This window comes from Saimiri boliviensis, chromosome 2, assembly GCF_048565385.1.
Source record: "Saimiri boliviensis isolate mSaiBol1 chromosome 2, mSaiBol1.pri, whole genome shotgun sequence".
Taxonomy (NCBI): Eukaryota; Metazoa; Chordata; class Mammalia; order Primates; family Cebidae; genus Saimiri; species Saimiri boliviensis.
Window position 1 is genome coordinate 133,495,100 of NC_133450.1, and position 18,303 is coordinate 133,513,402.

The 18,303-nt window shown below is 40.2% G+C and overlaps 1 protein-coding gene, 1 long non-coding RNA gene, 1 pseudogene and 1 gene segment (V, D, J or C); 1 reads left to right on the plus strand and 3 right to left on the minus strand.

The window, feature by feature from the left end:
- Nucleotides 1-669: 669 nt before the first annotated feature.
- Nucleotides 670-18,303, minus strand: part of LOC101038853 (immunoglobulin heavy variable 3-72-like) — a 67,201-nt gene continuing 49,567 nt past the window's right edge. The window contains 1 exon segment of the V gene segment in view: nt 670-1,088. Within this exon segment, the coding sequence occupies nt 685-1,088 (404 nt within the window).
- On the minus strand, nt 11,463-12,913 carry LOC141583434 (immunoglobulin heavy variable 3-74-like; annotated as a pseudogene).
- LOC141582520 (dolichyl pyrophosphate Glc1Man9GlcNAc2 alpha-1,3-glucosyltransferase-like) lies at nt 13,547-16,488 on the plus strand. 4 transcript variants are annotated; one of them, XM_074390768.1, is made up of 4 exons: nt 13,547-13,961; nt 14,966-15,574; nt 15,670-15,795; nt 16,076-16,488. In XM_074390768.1, the coding sequence occupies exons 1-4, from the start codon at nt 13,867-13,869 to the stop codon at nt 16,476-16,478; spliced, it is 1,233 nt and encodes a 410-aa protein (XP_074246869.1). In that variant the 5' UTR covers nt 13,547-13,866; the 3' UTR covers nt 16,479-16,488. The 4 variants fall into 4 exon arrangements, with proteins under 4 accessions (XP_074246869.1, XP_074246867.1, XP_074246868.1 ...); XM_074390766.1 differs by adding an exon at nt 15,837-15,933 and having other exon boundaries at nt 13,551-13,961; nt 14,966-15,795; nt 15,968-16,488; XM_074390767.1 differs by having other exon boundaries at nt 13,843-13,961; nt 14,966-16,170; nt 16,244-16,452.
- LOC141582535 (uncharacterized) lies at nt 15,185-18,157 on the minus strand. Its single transcript, XR_012515379.1, has 3 exons — nt 17,513-18,157; nt 16,382-16,452; nt 15,185-15,268 (listed from the first exon to the last, which is right to left on the minus strand). It is a non-coding gene; the product is annotated as an uncharacterized LOC141582535 (long non-coding RNA).

The window sequence follows — 18,303 nt, forward strand, 5'->3', positions numbered from 1 at the left end:
AACACAGTGTAGGGTCCTGAGCAAATGGGGGAGAAGGAAGCTCCATCAGCCTCTCCCACGTGGTTGCAGGAGCCACAGCCTGAGCCTCACTTGCGCTCCAAGAAAATACCTTGAGGTCCGGAATGTGGACCCTGGAGACCATCTGTTACTTTTTCAGGAAGCAGGAAAAGCAAATAAAAAAGGGAGAACGAGCACTGCAAAGGAAGGACAGAGAGTGGGAGCAAGGGAGCCCCGGGTCCCTGCTGATGCGATTGGCTTTAGTGTCAGGAGAAGGGTCTGACGTGAAAACTATGAGGTTCTACACGACACCGAACCCGGCCCAGCCTCTCCATTGTCTGAGGCCAAAATTTCTAACGGCGGTTCTAGTCCGGGAATCTCCCTGAGGTTTCTGTCCTGGGTCTGATTGGAGAAGACTCGCCAGGCGCTGCTGAGCGTACTCAGGACTCTGATGCTGGTGACCACGGTTGAGGACTTTTCATCTCTGTAAGCATCATCTGCATTTGCTGCATGTGAAAATAAGTCCACATGTTAAAATGATCTTTTAAAAAATACGTAGAGATGACATTAGGAAACACAGAATTCTAAACTTAGAGAGTTTCACTAGAGAAGTGAGAGGAGGATGAAGACCCACATCCTGACAGGAAATCAGCCTCCATCTGCACCTGCCTCTGGTGTTGACTCTGATCATTGGCTCCTGAGCACCCCCTGCAGCTGATTCCCCTGAGTGTCCCTGCAGGAGGTTTGTGTCCGGGCCCACACGGGCCTCCCCTCACTGTGTCTCGCACAGTAATACATGGCTGTGTCCTCGGTTTTCAGGCTGCTCATTTGCAGATACAGCGTGTTCTTTGAATCATCTCTTGAGATGGTGAATCGGCCTTTCACAGACGCGGCGTATTCTGTCGTGTAACTGTTAGCTTTGTTTCTAATTAAACCTACCCACTCCAGCCCCTTCCCTGGAGCCTGGCGGACCCAGTGCATTTCATAGCTGCTGAAGGTGAATCCAGAGGCCGCACAGGACAGTCTTAGGGACCCCGCAGGCTGAGCCAAGCCTCCCCCAGACTCCACCAGCTGCACCTCACACTGGACACCTGCAAACACAGAGACACCCTTGTCATTAACTGCCACACATATACACTGTTCCCCTGGCTTATGTCCACTCGCACTCAGTATCTCTATTTCTCCATAAATCACCTTTAAAAATAGCAACAAGGAAAACCCAGCTCAGCCCAAACTCCATGGTGAGTTCTCTGTGTTCAGTGCTGATCACTGAATAGAAACAGCCAGTAATTCTGGGGCTGGGCTCCTCTCCCAGAGCTGCAGGGTCAGGGTTGGGCTGGTTTTTATGAGCAGAGGGAGGGCCCTATTTGCATGTCTCCTGCTACAAAGCAGGCTCTGGGTGGCACAGCTGAGGAAAGGGCAGGGCCCAGAGCAGATGAGAGTGTCCTGGAAAACACTGGAGGTAATCCTGTCTCTCAGGAAAATGTAACTTCAGATTATCTGATTGTGCCTTGATAATTATTTAGCAATCATCATCTTATTTTACTTTTATATATTTGGAGAATATCTTTAATGCAAGTGTCAGTGTCAGAGTGTTAGAGAAGATAAATTACACATAGCACAGAGCGGTTGTGCAGTGTGTCCAATATCACACATCTGGACAGTGTCAGCCCCATTACCTGTGCCTGTGCCTCTAAACACTGAAGAGACTGCTCCCCTAGACAACTCCCGGGAGATGTGGGACATGCCTAGTGAGTTTTCAGGATGTCCCACCTGTCACAACCTTTTGTGATTTTGCTTCCCTAACGTTGGAGGTAGGGCCCTGTGGTTGTATCATGGGAGCAGATTTATAATAAATGGTTTAACATCATCCCCTTGCCGTAATAGTAAATGGCGTCTCATGAGATTTGGCTGTTTAACAGTGTGTAGCACCTCCACCCTCACTCTTTCTTTGCTCCTGCTCCAACCATATAAAGTCTCTGCTCCCCCTTTGCCTTTTGCTGTCTCTGTAACTTCCCTGAGGTCCCCCCAGAAGCTGAACAGATTCCATTATCATGCTTCCTCTACAGCCGGCAGAATTATGAGTAAATCCAACCTCTTTTCTCCATAAATCACTCAGTTTCAGTTCTTTCTTTCTGGCAATGAGAGGACAAACTAATAAAGTGGACATCTGCCCCATTTCACCAGTGCCCCTTGCAGCTTGCAAACTCCCAGCTAAGGAGGGGGATTACTGACACCATCGAGGTGCTGCCTCAGGCCATGATGGTTTGTGGTGGGTGCCATTTTACTAGTCTTGAGTTCAGGGAGTATAATGCCCTCCTCCCTATGCCTCACAGATGGAGAAACCACCTTATGATCAGCTCTGTCTAGTTCTGTCTGAACCCATTGTAAGTTTCAGCAATTCCACAGTGGGGAAATCTGACATTGTGGTGTGCCTCCTTATTTCCAGTGGAAAATGTCTAGGGAGGCTAGCCTCTGCAGGAACAGTTGGCCAATTTTTATCCTGGTGGTGGCCACCAGATGTGTGGAGAGGACCAAAACCCCCATGAGCTTACATCAGTCTTCATCCACCTCCCCATTAGAGCTCTTTATTTTATTTTTGAGATGAAGTCTCACTCTTTCGACCAGGCTGGAGTGCAGTGGTGTGATTTTCGCTCACTGAAACCTCTGCCTCCTGAGTTCAAGCAATTCTTCTGCCTAAGTCTCACAAGTAGCTGGACTACAGGCACTATGGCACCACGCACAGCTATTTTTTTTTTTTGTATTTTAGTAGAGACGGGGTTTCACCATGTTGCTCAGGATGGTCACAAACTCCTGAGCTCAGGCAATCCATCCAACTTGACCTCCCAAAGTGCCGAGATTACAGGTGTGAGCCACCACACCCAGCCTAGAGCTCTTCATGGGATCCTAGGTCTTATGGTCCCAGAAAAATTTAGTCATCATAGCCTTACCTAATTCATGTGATGGTCAGAAATCCTTCAAATGTGCTCTGAACAAGCCACCGCCCCCAGTGGACCATTCTGCTTACACCCAGGACAGAAAGATCTGATTAGTCTGAGCTAGTCTGGCATGCCTCTCTAGGAGTTGCTCTTCTTGTGACTGACTCATGGTAGCCCACACAGTGAGCTCTGCCTCAGTGGCTGCTCAGAGTGCAGTCAGGAGGGACCAACCACCTGCAAATGCAACAGCTTGGGCGTCTGACTTGCACTTTGAAAGATGCAGCCTCTGAAGTGGTTCTTCCAGAACGCTTGGCATTTTGGCAGCATCCCCATCCTCATGCCATGGGTCCCATCCATCAGGGACAGCAGCTGTTGGGCCACACATAGAAATTCACAGCCTGCCCGGGATTTCTGCAGGGGTCTCCTCTCTTTAAAGTCCACTCTGTGGGTCTTCATCACATTTTTTTTACCTTTTGCCAGGTTCACTGGATGCCATGCCAGACCAATATTGACTCCAATAGGTCTGGCATCATGTACAACAGGCCAAAGAAATAAACCCAGACCAGTGAACAGGACACAGAGTTTACTGAGTGCTCTCGCACAGTGTGGTTCAAGTACAGCAGGCTGGACAAGAAAACAATGACCATTTGACAAAAAGTATTTAGCTTATGTAGTAATTTTCACATAACACCCTCCAGCTAACAACTTCCATTTAACCCAAAACAAAGAGCCTCAATCACCCGTAAATCCTCTTTCCCAAGGGATAGGCAGGGGTTTGGATGTTATTCATAGATAAAAAGTGAGTTCCTGGGTATGGCCCTCCAGGATTCCTTAGCTTGGAACTTGAAACACACATTTCTTTTTTTCTTTTCTGGAGTTTCAGTAATACTTCACATAGGATTGGTGAAAGTGTGCATTCCAGTACATGTTCTTCAGGAATATTTTTGCAACTTTTTCTCATTTCGTATGATGTGAGATTTTGTTGTATGTGGCTTTTTTTCCAGTCATTCATGTCTTCACTACTAAGTCACTAGCAGTCCATGGAATAAATTAGTTGCATATGTTTTTACGAAATTTAAGAAGATCCCTGTTTTATTGTTTTATTTATTATTTAAGATCCTTAAGAGTTTTGTTGGTTGTTGTATGTGGCTTTTAATATTTTGAGGTCTGTTTCTTTGCTGCTCCGCTTATCGAGGGTTTTTTTCAGGAGGGGTATTGAATTTTACTGAATAATTTTTTGCATCCATTGAGATGGTCTTATTTTTTAAAATTATGTTTATATAGTGAATCATATTTATTGATGTGTTTCTTTTATCTAGTCTTTGCATCCCTGGAGTAAAACCCAGTTCATCATGATGTATGATCTTTTTATTGTGCTGTTGGTTTCAGTTAGCTAGTCCTTGTTTATGATTTTACATCTAGGTTCATTGGGGACATCTCCCTTTAGCTTTTCGTTGTTGTTGTTGTTGTTGTTGTTGTTGTTGTTGTATCCTTGCCTAAATTGATATCAGGTGATTTGAGTTTTTGTAGACCAAGCTGGGGAAGAATCTTCTCCTTAATCTATTGAAATAGTTCCAGTAACAATGGTACATCTGGTATAATTAGACTGTCAGTTTATCTGGTTCTGGGCTTTGACAGTTGGAAGATTTTCAATTTCTGATTCAATCTTATTACTCTTATTGACCTATTTAGGATTTTATTCCTTCCTGGTTCAACTTGGGAGGGTTGAATATTTCCAGAAATGTATAGATTTCCTCTAGATTTTCTAGTTTGTGAGCATAGAGATGCTCAGTATGTTTTGCTAATCTTTTGTATTTCTGTGGCATCAGTTGTAATATCACCTTTATCATTTCTGCTTGTGCTTATTTAAATATTTATCTTTTCCTGGTTGACATCGTTAGGGATCTACCAATTGTCTTCATCTTTGAAAGTAAACACCTGTTTTCTGGTTGATTCTTTACTTTTTTTTTTTTTTTTGCTTCAATATAATTTAATTTTGCTATGATATTTATTTTCTTCTTCTGGCTCTGGGTTTGGTTTGTTCTAATTGTTATTTCCTTGAAGTAAATCAATAGAGAGCTAGTTTGTCATCTTTATATTTAGGTAGTCATTTAGAACTATAAGCTTTTTTCTTAGCACTGCTTTTGCTGTATCCCAGAGGGTTTGGTATGCCGTGTCTTCATTTCTCTTTGTATTTTTAAAAAATAATAACTTAATTTTATTGTTGAGCCAATGATTGGTCAAACTTTTGCTGCTTAATTGCCTCATTCTTTTATAGTTTCAACAACTTTTTTGCAATTGATTTTTAGATTTATTCCATAACTGTGCAATTAAGAACTAACATCTAGAATCTACCAAGAACACAAACAACTCAGAAACAACAACAAATGAATAAATTACGCAGTTAAATAGTGGGAAAAGGCACCCACAGACATTTGTGAAGAAGACATTCAAATGACCAAGCATATGTCAATAAAATGCTGAACAACACTAATTATCAGATAAATGAATATTAAAATAACAGTGAGACACAACTTTACACCAGTCAGAATGACTTTTATTAGAAAGTTAAAAAGTTAGACATGTTGGTGAGAGTTCAGAGAAAACACATTTATAAACTGTTGCTGATAATGTAAATTAGTGTAACTTATTTGGAAAAAATTGTATAGGCTTCTAAAACCACTGCAAATAGATCTATCATTCTATCAGCAATAACACTACATGATATGTACCCCCCAAATAAATCATTGTATCAAAAAACATATGTACTCATATGTTTATTGCAGCAATATTTACAGTCACAAAGATACAGAGTTAATCTAAGTGTCTAGCAATGGATAACTGAATAAAAAGAATGTGGTATTCACACACTGAAAAATAATTTATTCATTAAAAGCAGGAAATTATGTCTTTGACAGCAATATGGATAGAACTGTAGGTCATTTTCTTAAGTCTAATAACTCATAAACAGAAAGTCAAATATGGATTTTTCTCATATATAAGTTGGAGCTAAAAAATGGGTACACATAGACACAGAGAGTTGAATAATAGACATGAGAAACTCATACAATTTGGAAAATGAGATCACTAATAACTTAATGGTTCCAAGATAGTATATCTGTTGAGCTTACTTTAAAAATTCAGACTTTATCACTATGCAATGTATTTATGTAACATAAGTGTACTTGTACCCCACATAAATATTTAAAAACTTAAAAAGCAACACACACACACACACACACACACACACACACGCAAATGAGATATTGCAAAATGATGGAGACAACTGGAAAAAGCTCACAATTTCCAAAGAGTTGGAAAATTTCAATTAAAGTATTAAGTAAATATTTATAAAAACAGACTCTTATTAATAAACTAATAAATAAAATTCATGAGAGAAGGATGTTTATCTAAAACAGTATAATTACACCAAATTTTGTTGATATTTCTCCATTCAAAGAGTTGGAGTTTAACCTCCATCTGTTAATTATGATATAGGCTTTGGTGCCTGAGAAAAACTCTTGCTTCCCTTCAACTTCAGAAATTTTAGATATAAGACAATAAAATTATAGAAAAAGTAGTGAATTTCACAGGGTCAACATTCCTTACATGATGTGAGAAACACTCTGATGTAGTAAGGTAGCAACAAATCTCACAGCTAGTAATTCTTTCTCAAGGCAGAGAAGAGGATACCTAGGTTGTCTTGCTACATTTTTTTGTAGTTTGAAATCTTAGCTTACAGCTATAATCCATTTTGAGTTGATTTTCTTTTTCACATGGTGATAGCTGGGAGTAAAGTTTCCAGCTTCTGCTTATGGCTAGCAAGTTATACCAGCACCATTTATTGACTAGGTTGCCCTTTACACATTGCTTGTTAAGGTTTTTCGGAGTTGTCAAAAAACAGAGGGTTGTAGGTGTGCAGCTTTATTTTTGAGCTTTCTATTCTATTTCGTTGATCTATGTGTTTGTTCTTGTATCAGTACCAAACAGCTTTTGTTACTGTGGCTTTAGAGTAGAGTTTAAAGTCCAACAGTGTCATCTTTCTGTCATTGTTCTTTTGGCTTAGGATTACTTTGGCTAGTTTGGCTCTTTTTTAGTTACAAACAGATTTTAGAATAGTTTTAAAAATATTTCTCTGAAGAATAAAGCTGGTAGATTGATAGTAATAACGTTGAATATGTAAAATTTGAAGGGAAATATTGCCATTTTGCAGTACTATTTCTTGTAATCCATGAGCATTTAATTGTTTTTCCATTTATTTGTTTCCTCTCTGATTTATTTTCACAGTGTTTTGCAGTTCTTCTTGCAGAGATCTTTCACCTCCTTTGTTAACTGCATTTTTAAGTATGTCTTTTTTTGTAGATATTATAAGAGGGATTGTGTCCTTTATTTTGTTCTCACCCTGAATATTGCTGATGTATAAAAAAGCTACTGATTTTTGTATATTCATTGTATATCCTGAAACATTACTCAAGTTGCTTATCAATTCTAGGATTCTTTTGGAGGCGTCTATTGAGTGTTCTATGTTTGGAATCCTATCAACAGTAAATTGAGATAGTTTGAATAGTTATTTAATTATGTGAATGTCTTTTATTTCTTTCTCTGGCCTGATTTCTCTGGCTAGCACATCCAGTACTATGTTAAATAGGAGTGATGAGAGTGGGTACTCCTGTTTAATTTCAGTTATGAAGGGAATGATTTGAGCTTTTGTTGATTCAATATGACGTTAGCTGTGGGTTTGTCATACATGCCTCTTATCATTTTAAGTTACGTTACTTTGATCTCTAGTCTGCTGAGGTTTTTATCATGAAAAATGTTGAATCTTATGAAAAGTTTCTCAGGATCTATTGAGATAATCATATATTTTTTGGTTTTTATTCTGCTTATGTGATGAATCTCCTTCATTGATGAGCTAACCTTGCATGAAAGGTGTAAAACCTACATGATCATAATGTATTAACTTTCTAATGTGCTAGTGTATTCAATATATCAGTATGTTCTTGAAGATTTTTAGGTCTATCATCAGGAATATTGGTCTAAAATTTTCCTCTTTTGTGTGTCTCTGCCTGATTTTGTGTTCCAAGAACACACAACGAGGAAAGGATAGCCTTTCTAACATATGGTGTAAAAACTGGGCATCCGTATGCAGAAAGACAATGAGATCTTATCTCACATCATATGCAAAAGTCACCTAAAATGTACTCAAGGCTTGAAAATAATATGATATGTAAAACTGTAAACTCAGAGAGAAAAAATGAAGCATTCTGGAATTAATCTGGAAAATGATTTATATGGATTTGACACCAAAATCACAGAAAAATAAGTTATGTGCAATTGTATATCTGACAAGGGGTTCTATCCAAATGTATGAAGGGCCCATACAATAGCAAAAAATACAAATAAACTGATTTTTAAGAGGGTAAGACTTGTGCATAGACATTGTATTCTTGGGAAGACATACACAGTCAGCAGGACGTAGAAAGGTGATCAACATTGCTTATCTTCAGAAGAATTCCAATCAAAACCACAGTGAGATATCACCTCACATTGCTTAACATGAATATTATTACACAGACAAAAGACAATGAAATGCTGACAGTAAGCTGCTGAAAAGGGAATTATTCAATGGTGTGGTAGTAAAGGTTATTTTATAAATTGAAAGTGAAACTGTCATGTAATCTGGTGATCCCACTTGTGGCTATATATTCAAAAGAAATAAAATCAGTAAGTTAATAAAACAGGTCTATTTCAAGATTATTCATAATGGCCTAGAATTTTTTAAAGTTAATTGCCATAGGTAAATGGGTGTATAATGGAAATGTATATACATACAGTGGAATATTATTTGACCTTTAACAAAAAGGAAATTATAATATTTCCAAAAACATCGATGGGCCTGGAGAACATTATTCTAAATGGAATAAGCCAGACACAGAAAGACAAATGCTGCGTTATTTCATTGTTATGTGGAATCTAAAATATTCAAATTCTTAGAAATAGAGAGTAGTAAAGTGGTTCTCAGGGCTGGGAGGAGGGGAAATGGAGTGATGCTTGTCAAGGGCACCAAGTTTCACTTGTGCAGGCTGAGTGGGTTCCGGAGGTCTAATGTAAAGCAATGGACTGTAGTTATCCTGATCTCTGGAGGTCTAATGTAAAGCAATGGACTGTATTGCAAACCTGATCTCTGGTAAAGGATAGAAATCAGGTGTTCTCATTGGACACAAGCATAATAAATGAAAAGGAATAAAATGGTAACTGTGAGGAAATAGATATTCTAATTCCTGGGCCATAGTGAAAATTTAACAATTTATAACAAAATATCAAGTGGTTAACCTTAAATATATACAGTTTTTATTATCAATTATAATTCCATAAAGATGAATAAATTCAGCTTAGTTTTGTGATGAGGAAATGCATACTTCCACATATTTTCTGAATAAAAATGTAAAAGATATATATAAACAAAAAGTATTTGTAGCAGCTTTGCTTGTGATATTAATAAACTGAGAACAAATTCAAAGTCCATCGACAGGAAAATGAATCAGCTTATTGTCATTTATTGCTTAAGAGACTGACTCAGGTATAACATTTCTCTCTCTCTCTCTCTCACGCTCTCTCTCTCTCTTCATATATTTCAAAACGTTGAGATTTTATATCAAAGGCATTCCATTAAGTGAATAAATGACAACATGTGCATGTAATTTTACATATGAAATAGCATAAACAAACGTCAAAAATAACAAAAGTAACCCCTTACCAGAAAAGGGGTCTATAATGCTTGAGTCCATTTATAAGAAGCTCAAAACTTTAAAAAAGAACCTTCAGCAGCAGAGATCAAACCATTGTGTAAATGTGGGGGCGGGTTGACTGGAAGCACAGAGAAGGTCACTTGTGTTGTTTGTTTTTTAAAAAATAAAAAATTGCCGGGCGCGGTGGTTCAAGCCTGTAATCACAGCACTTTGGGAGGCCAAGGAGGGTGGATCACGAGGTCAAGAGATCGAGACCATCCTGGTCAACATGGTGAAACCCCGTCTCTACTAAAAATGCAAAATATTAGCTGGGCATGGTGGCGCGTGCCTGTAATCCCAGCTACTCGGGAGGCTGAGGCAGGAGCATTGCCTGAACCCAGGAGGCGGAGGTTGTGGTGAGCCGAGATCGTGCCATTGCACTCCAGCCTGGGTAACAAGAGCGAAATTCTATCTCAAAAAAAAAAAAAAAATTAAAATTAGTGTACTATTTTACAATTTAGTAAATAATGCAATTATCAATAAAATCATATTCAAAATGTGAACAATATAATAGGAATTAGTAAAATATATTCAACAATGGCTGCTAGAATTAAATTCCAGAAATCAGAAGGGTGATGTCTGATAATAATAAGTTAATAAACACATTTCATAGAGAAATCAGAATGTTCAAAAATATGTGGAACATGCATTTTGTTATTATCAAACGTCTTTAAATAATTGATACAATATTTTAAGTGTCTTATTAGTATTAATTACAAATATCATGTGTAAAAATCATAACCTGTAATAACCTGTAGGGAAATAAGAATATTTGAGAGCACATGTACTAAGTTAAATATATTCTCAATATTTTTCCAGCTGTTACTGCTAACATTTCTAACTTTATCCTGGATCTCTAACAGAAGCCATATGGGCCCTTGGGCAAATTAATTTTCAGAAACGACTTAGAAAAATAATTCCTAATATGGAGATATTAATACTCATCTCTTAAAGAAATTGAAACTGTAATACATATAAACTCCTCAAAAGAAAACTTAGTACATAAGAAAGGAGTTATTCATAGTGGGTTATGATATTCATAAAAATTATTACCTTGATTTTTCAGGGAAAATTAAAGCAAAGCCTGATGAATTGAAGTGTGATGTATCTTGTTCGGTACATCAGCAGGGTGAGGATAATGAAGAGCCCTGTGATTCCGGGGGGATCCCCTAATTTAAGAGGGAGGCTCCAGGTCCTGTGGTCTCACCCGGGACGCCTACTTCTGCCCTTCATGGAGCCACGCTCAGAAGCTTTCAGGAGGCAGGAGTGTGGATGGGATGGGTTTCTCAGGACGATCCAACCAGACCTGGACAAGGGAAAAAACATTATGACCCAGGATGCATTAAATCATTGTCTTGAAAATAGATAAATTGTTATATATTTATGAGGTACAAAGAAATGTTGTGATTTATTAGTACAATATGGAATAGTAAAATAGATCGAATTAGCATATTCATCACCTCAAAATATTTTTACTTTTTGTGTCAAGACCATTAGAAATTTACCTTAGCTATTTTGAATTGACCAATATACAATATTTAAGTAAATAGATATTAATATAAACAATGTAAAATTATTGAAATCAATTATTAATTGATTTCATAGAACTCCAATAGTTTATATTTAGTTCATCAATAAGTTTGATCATTTAGAATATATTTTAAAATGTATTGTGTTATAATTTTAAATATAAATGACTACACGTTTATGAACAGGTTTGTCCTATTTAGACTTATGTCTATAGTTGTAAATTTATGTTCTCACAGCCATAGTTGCTGATAGTAACAGATGATAAAACTCTGGAAGAATAACTGCAAATAATTAGAATTAATTATTCCTTGAATATGTACATAGTATACATTTGCATATTATATATATGTGTATATATATATATATGTATGTATATATATATATATATATATATATATATATATATATATATATATAAATTTTGAGTTTCGCTCTTTTTGCCCAGGCTGGAGTGCAATGGTGTGATCTCGGCTCACTGCAACCTCCGCCTCCCGGGTTCAATCGATTCTCCTGCCTCATTCTCCCAGGTAGCGGGAGGACAGGCTTGCCACCACACCCGGCTAATTTTGCATTTTTAGTAGAAACGGGGTTTCTCCATGTTGGTCAGGCTGGTCTCAAACTCCCAGCCTCATGAGATCCACCCTCCTTGGCCTCCCAAAGTGCTGGGATTACAGGCGTAAGCCACTGCGCCCAACCTTAAGTATATATATGTATTTAAAATACTGCACAAAATGTTTAAAATTATTAAAACTTAAATACCAATGATAATAAATACATACTAAATAACAGTATAAAAATATGACAACCTGCAACACTCCAGAGTTCTAACTTCTCCAGCTGTGGAGAAAGGACCCTCTCCCTGCACCTGCTCCTGGGGCCCGCCCCATCCTCGGTGGGTCCCGAGCGCCCCCTGGCGGCCCCGTGCGCCCCTGCAGGAAGTTTGTGTCCGGGCCCACACGGGCCTCCCCTCACTGTGTCTCTCGCACAGTAATACGCGGCCGTGTCCTCGGCTCTCAGGCTGCTCATCTGCAGATACAGCGAGTTCTTGGCGTTGTCTCTGGAGATGGTGAATCGGCCCTTCACGGAGTCTGCGTAGCCTGTGCTACCACCATTAGGATTAATTTCTCCAACCCACTCCAGCCCCTTCCCCGGAGCCTGGCGGACCCACTCCATGTAGTAGCTACTGAAGGTGAATCCAGAGGCCGCACAGGAGAGTCTTAGGGATCCCCCCAGGCTTTGCCAAGCCTCCCCCAGACTCCATCAGCTGCACCTCACAGTGGACACCTGCGAACACAGAGACATCCTGGTCATTAACTGGCACACAGACCCACTGTTCCCCTCACTCATGTCCACACACACTCAGTATCTCTAGTTCTCCGTGAATCACCTTTTAAAACAGCAACAAGGAAAACCCAGTTCAGCCCAGACTCCATGGTGAGTCCTCTGTGTTCAGTGCTGATCAGCAGGTGGAGACAGCTGGGAATCCCAGGGCTGGGGCTGCTCTTCCAGAGCTGCAGGGTCAGGGCCGGGCCGCTTTTCATCAGCAGAAAGGCGGGCCTGATTTGCATATCTTCTGCTACTTAGCGCGCTGTTGGGTGGGACGCCTGAGGAGAGGGCTCTGCGCAGAGTAGACGGGGATGTCCTGGGGGGTAGTGGTAGTAATCCTATCATTCGGGAAAACGCAATTTCATGATGTAATTGTGGCTTGATAATCATTTAGTAGTCGTCATCTTATCTCATTTTTGCATATTTGCACACTGTATTTCCCCTTAGATATTTCTGAAGTCCTTCGGCCTGTCTGATTGAGTGATGTCTCTTTCCTCGACACTGTGAGGGTATGATGTCATCGTTGACAGGTACAGTCCTGGATGTGCACGCGGTTTTCATGGAAATGCTGTCATTTGGCGGAGTTGCCTTTGAGAGCCTAGTTACCTGGGTTCCCCGCTTTACGATTGGTGCCTCTTAGCATACCACCCAGACGTTACGCTCTGCTCATTTCTGGCAGAGTGACGCTGTTTTGTAACATAAATTGATCAACAATCTGATGCAATTAAATCCGGGTTTCTTCTCAGGGGCAGTTTTTGAGGTTTGTCCTGACCCCAAAATGTTATGGTTTTTTTCTTTTCTTTCTCAAGAAATGGAGTCTGGCTATGTTTCCAGGCTGGGCTCAAATTCCAGGGCTTCAGTGATCCTCTTACCTCAAACTTCCAAGTAAATGGAACTACAATAGAGGCAGTGCCACAGTGTCCAGCTGCTGGTTCTTACATTATGGATTTTCTCATTCTCTCTGTTAAAATGAGTGGACTACTATTTTGTGTATTGCTCTCATGGAGCAGCCAGCTTTCTGTTACTTACCACGAAACAGCTAAAATTTCATATGAACTTTAGGATTGAAATTATTCTCAATTGACTGCAAATCAAGTCACACCCTTTAGAGAGCTTCTTATCACTGTTTTTCTGCTCTGCCTCTATCATAATAAAAATATACCAGGCTCTACCTTGGTGCGGAAGAAAGGGTTCAAGTATCTCAGAGGGACACTCTTGTTTTAAGAACAGGAAGCTAAAATCCCGGATGTGAATCAAGTTGGTAGGGAGCGTGCGTTGCCGCCGCAATGGTGGCGCTCACAATTGTGGCTGGTACTGGCAACTGGTTTTCGGCTTTGGCGCTCGGGGTGACTCTCCTCAAATGTCTTCTCATCCCCACCTAGTAAGGGACTCGCACGGCCAGGGGCTGGGCGGGGAGGCCCCGTGGTCTGTCAGGGCGGGAGAGAAAGGTGGGGATATCCCTGGGTATGAGGAGGGGGACTTTAGGTTATGTTTGTCGCTACCCCGTCTTTGCTAAGCTTTCCATTTCGCCGGTTGTTACTTGACTTCGTCCCAGCTGGCTAGTTTCAGACCTGGCGCTGTCTGATTTGGAGCAAGTCACTTTAACTTTTACGAGCCACTCATCCTTAATATGCATTTGAGAACATCTGCCTCCACCAGCCACTATGCCAGTATATATACATAGAGAGAGAAAGAGACAGTCTTGCCCTGTTGCCCAGGCTAGAGTGCAGTGGCGCGATCTTGGCTCTTTGCAATCTCCGCCTCCCGAGTTCAAGCGATTCTTCTGCCTCAGCCTCCCAAGTAGCTGGGATTGTAGGCACCCGCCAACCGTGTCAGGCTAATTTTTGTACTTTTAGTAGAGACGGGGTTTCACCATGTTGGCCAGGCTGGTCTCGAATTCCTGACCTCGTGATCCACCCTCCTCGGCCTCCCAAAGTGCTGGGATTACAGGCTTGAGCCACCAGGCTCAGTCCATTCAGCAAGTATTATCAGATGTCTGGGGCGCCAGATGTCATTCTAACTCCCGAAGATGGGGTGGTGAGCAAGACTTACTGGATTCTGCCCTCTATGGTGTTGGTGAGCGGAGCTAGACAAACAGGAAAGCTTCAGATTGTGATAAAGGAAATAGAGGGTAACTGTCTGGGTGCTACTCCTTTAGAAGGTGTTGAGTTAAAATTCAAAAAATGGAAAAGAATAAGCCATGTGAAAAGCAGTTCAGACATAGGAAAGAGTAAATTCAAAGGCCCTGCAGAGCATTGAGAGAGAGGAGTGGCACAGGATTGGGTACACAAGGGACAGATAACACAGGGTTACGAAGACCATAATTACACTGCTGTGTAAAAAAATGGATATAGGGCCAAGACTGAAAGCGTGGAAACCAAGAAGCAAACATCAAATGGTGGTGTATATACACCATTCTACAGATTTTGAAGTACACCGAAACTGGCTTGCTATTACTCACAGTTTGCCAATATCACAGTGGTATTATGAGGCAACTTCAGAGTGGACATTGGATTACCCTCCATTTTTTGCATGGTTTGAATATATACTGTCACATGTCGCCAAATATTTTGATCAAGAGATGCTGAATGTCCATAATGTGAATTACTCCAGCTCAAGGACCTTACGTTTCCAGAGATTTTCCGTCATCTTTACAGATATACTCTTTGTGTATGCTGTCCATGAGTGCTGTAAATGCATTGGTGGGAAAGAAGTGGGTAAAGAACTTACAGAGAAGCCAAAATTTATTCTATCGGTATTACTTCTGTGGAACTTCGGGTTATTAATTGTGGATCATATTCATTTTCAGTACAATGGCTTTTTATTTGGGTTAATGCTACTCTCCATTGCACGATTATTTCAGAAAAGGCATATGGAAGGAGCATTTCTCTTTGCTGTTCTTCTACATTTCAAGCACATCTACCTCTATGTAGCACCAGCTTATGGTGTATATCTGCTGCGACCCTACTGTTTCACTGCAAATAAACCAGATGGGTCTATTCGATGGAACAGTTTCAGCTTTGTCCGTGTTATTTCCCTGGGACTGGTTGTTTTCCTAGTTTCTGCTCTTTCATTGGGTCCTTTCCTAGCCTTGAATCAGCTGCCTCAAGTCTTTTCCCGACTCTTTCCTTTCAAGAGGGGCCTCTGCCATGCGTATTGGGCTCCAAACTTCTGGGCTTTGTACAATGCTTTGGACAAAGTGCTGTCTGTCATCAGTTTGAAATTGAAATTTCTTGATCCCAACAAGATTCCCAAGGCCTCAATGACAAGTGGTTTGGTTCAGCAGTTCCAACATACAGTCCTTCCCTCTGTGACTCCCTTGGCAACGCTTATATGCACACTGATTGCCATATTGCCCTCTATTTTCTATCTTTGGTTTAAACCCCAAGGGCCCAGAGGCTTTCTCCGATGTTTAATTCTTTGTGCCTTGAGCACCTTTATGTTTGGGTGGCATGTACATGAAAAAGCCATACTTCTAGCAATTCTCCCAATGAGCCTTTTGTCTGTGGGAAAAGCAGGAGATGCTTCAGTTTTTCTGATTCTGACCACAACAGGACATTATTCTCTCTTTCCTCTGCTCTTCACTGCACCAGAACTTCCCATTAAAATCTTACTCATGTTACTATTCACCATATATAGTATTTCTTCACTGAAGACATTATTCAGAAAGGAAAAACCTCTTTTTAATTGGATGGAAACTTTCTATCTGCTTGGCCTGGGGCCTCTGGAAGTCTGCTGTGAATTTGTATTCCCTCTCACCTCCTGGAAGCTGAAGTACCCCTTCATCCCTTTGTTACTGACCTCAGTGTATTGTGCAGTGGGCATCACATATGCTTGGTTCAAACTGTATGTTTCAGTATTGATTGACCCTCCTGTTGGCAAGACAAAGAAACAATAAATAAAGGAACTGCAAAAAAAAAAAAAAAAAAAAAAAAAAAAAAAGAACAGGAAGCTGTATGTGAGGGTGGACTCTTAGAGTCTCACTGTGCCTCTCCCAGAAAGGGCTCCAGATCCTCTAACCTACAGGTGATTTTACATATATACATATATATATATATATATAAAATTAGGTGTGATATTAATTCTGTCAAATACTATATAAAATATGATTTCTATTTCTATACTATATATAGTTAAATATATTTATAGTATATGGTAGAACTGTCTATCTATATCTATCTATCTATCTATCTATCTACCTACCTACCTGCCTCAAACTTGTCCTAGACCTCTCATAAAATGAATATTGAGATGTTTTATAGATTAACTGGATAACTACCACATGGGAACCATTTATTTTTCTTATATTTCACTCATAATTTATAAATTGACCAATTCCCACCTAGGAATTATGATATGGTTTGTCTCTGTGTGTTCACCCAAAGCTCATCTGGAATTGTAAACCCCAAGGGTCAGGAGAGGGGTTTGGTGGAGGTGATTAGATTGTGGGAGTGGCTTCCTCCATGCTGTTCTCCCGGCAGAGTTCTCAGGAGATCTGGTTGTCTGTTAAGTTTGTGGCTCTTTCTCCTCCCTCTCATTCTCTCTCTCTCTCCTCTCTATTTCTCTCTCTCTCTCCCTCTGTCCTGCCGCCTTGTGAAGAAGGTACTTGCTTCCCTTTCACCTTCCACCATGACTGTAAGTTTCCTGAGGCTACCCAGCCATGCAGAACTGTGAGTCACATAAACCTTTTTGTTTAAAAATTTCCCAGTTCCAGTTGATACATTTATAGCAATGTGAAAATGAACTAATACAGGTTCTTTCCCATAAAGTGTAACTGTTAATTAAATAAACATTTTTACCATGAGATAAAACACAGTTTTCACACTGACTAAATACGCGTGTTGATTTTGACATAAGAACCATCAAGTTGAAGATAATGTCATATTCAAAAATAACCCAGGTTCAAGGAGTTAACTGAAGAGTAATATTTACCTCGATTTTGCTTTGGAACAAGAAAGTTGTGAGTTACACATGCTATGGTGGGTGGTCTCCTTAGGGTTGGATGCTGTTAAGGAAAGGAAGGCAACCCAACATTGTAGTCAGAGGTTCTCCGGCTGGTTCCTCACTGCACCTGCTCCTAATTGGGGCTATGTCTTGGCTGAGTTCTGAGCATCTCCTTCTGGTCCTCTGCTGCCCATGAAGACCAGCTAAAAGAGATCTGGGGATCTGCTTCTGAGACATCAAATCCTATGTCTGGGTCCTGGCCAGGAGTTCCAGCAGGCCTGCGAGCTGCCCCTTGAACTTCTCTTGTGTGACCTCACCTGTGCACTGAGCATCCTCACAGCAAGGTGACAGGGTCAGCCTCACAGGCATTACTGCAGGCAATTTTTAGCAAATGTAATTGTAGTTTGACTATATAATTCAGGAAGCATGTTCATTGACTGAAATATCCACACACACAAAGAAACTGTATAGACATTCATTTACATTACACCCAAACTGCACATATTTTGTATTATTCCTTATCCATTAATAAAATTCCAAGGTTTGAACCATAAACTAAAAGACAACATTTCTAGAACCAAACTTACAAATGAATAAAGTGAGTATGGTCAGAAAAATCAAGAATGAGTTATTACCTGCCGTCTAATGGTGGCAAGTTACATACTGAAGCTGTGCTGATACAGGCTTCCGAGTGCTCTAGTTGATAACCTCCCGATGACAGCTGAGCAGCAATCTCTGGCAGCAGGAAAACTAGAGTTTCCCCCACATGGGACAGCGCT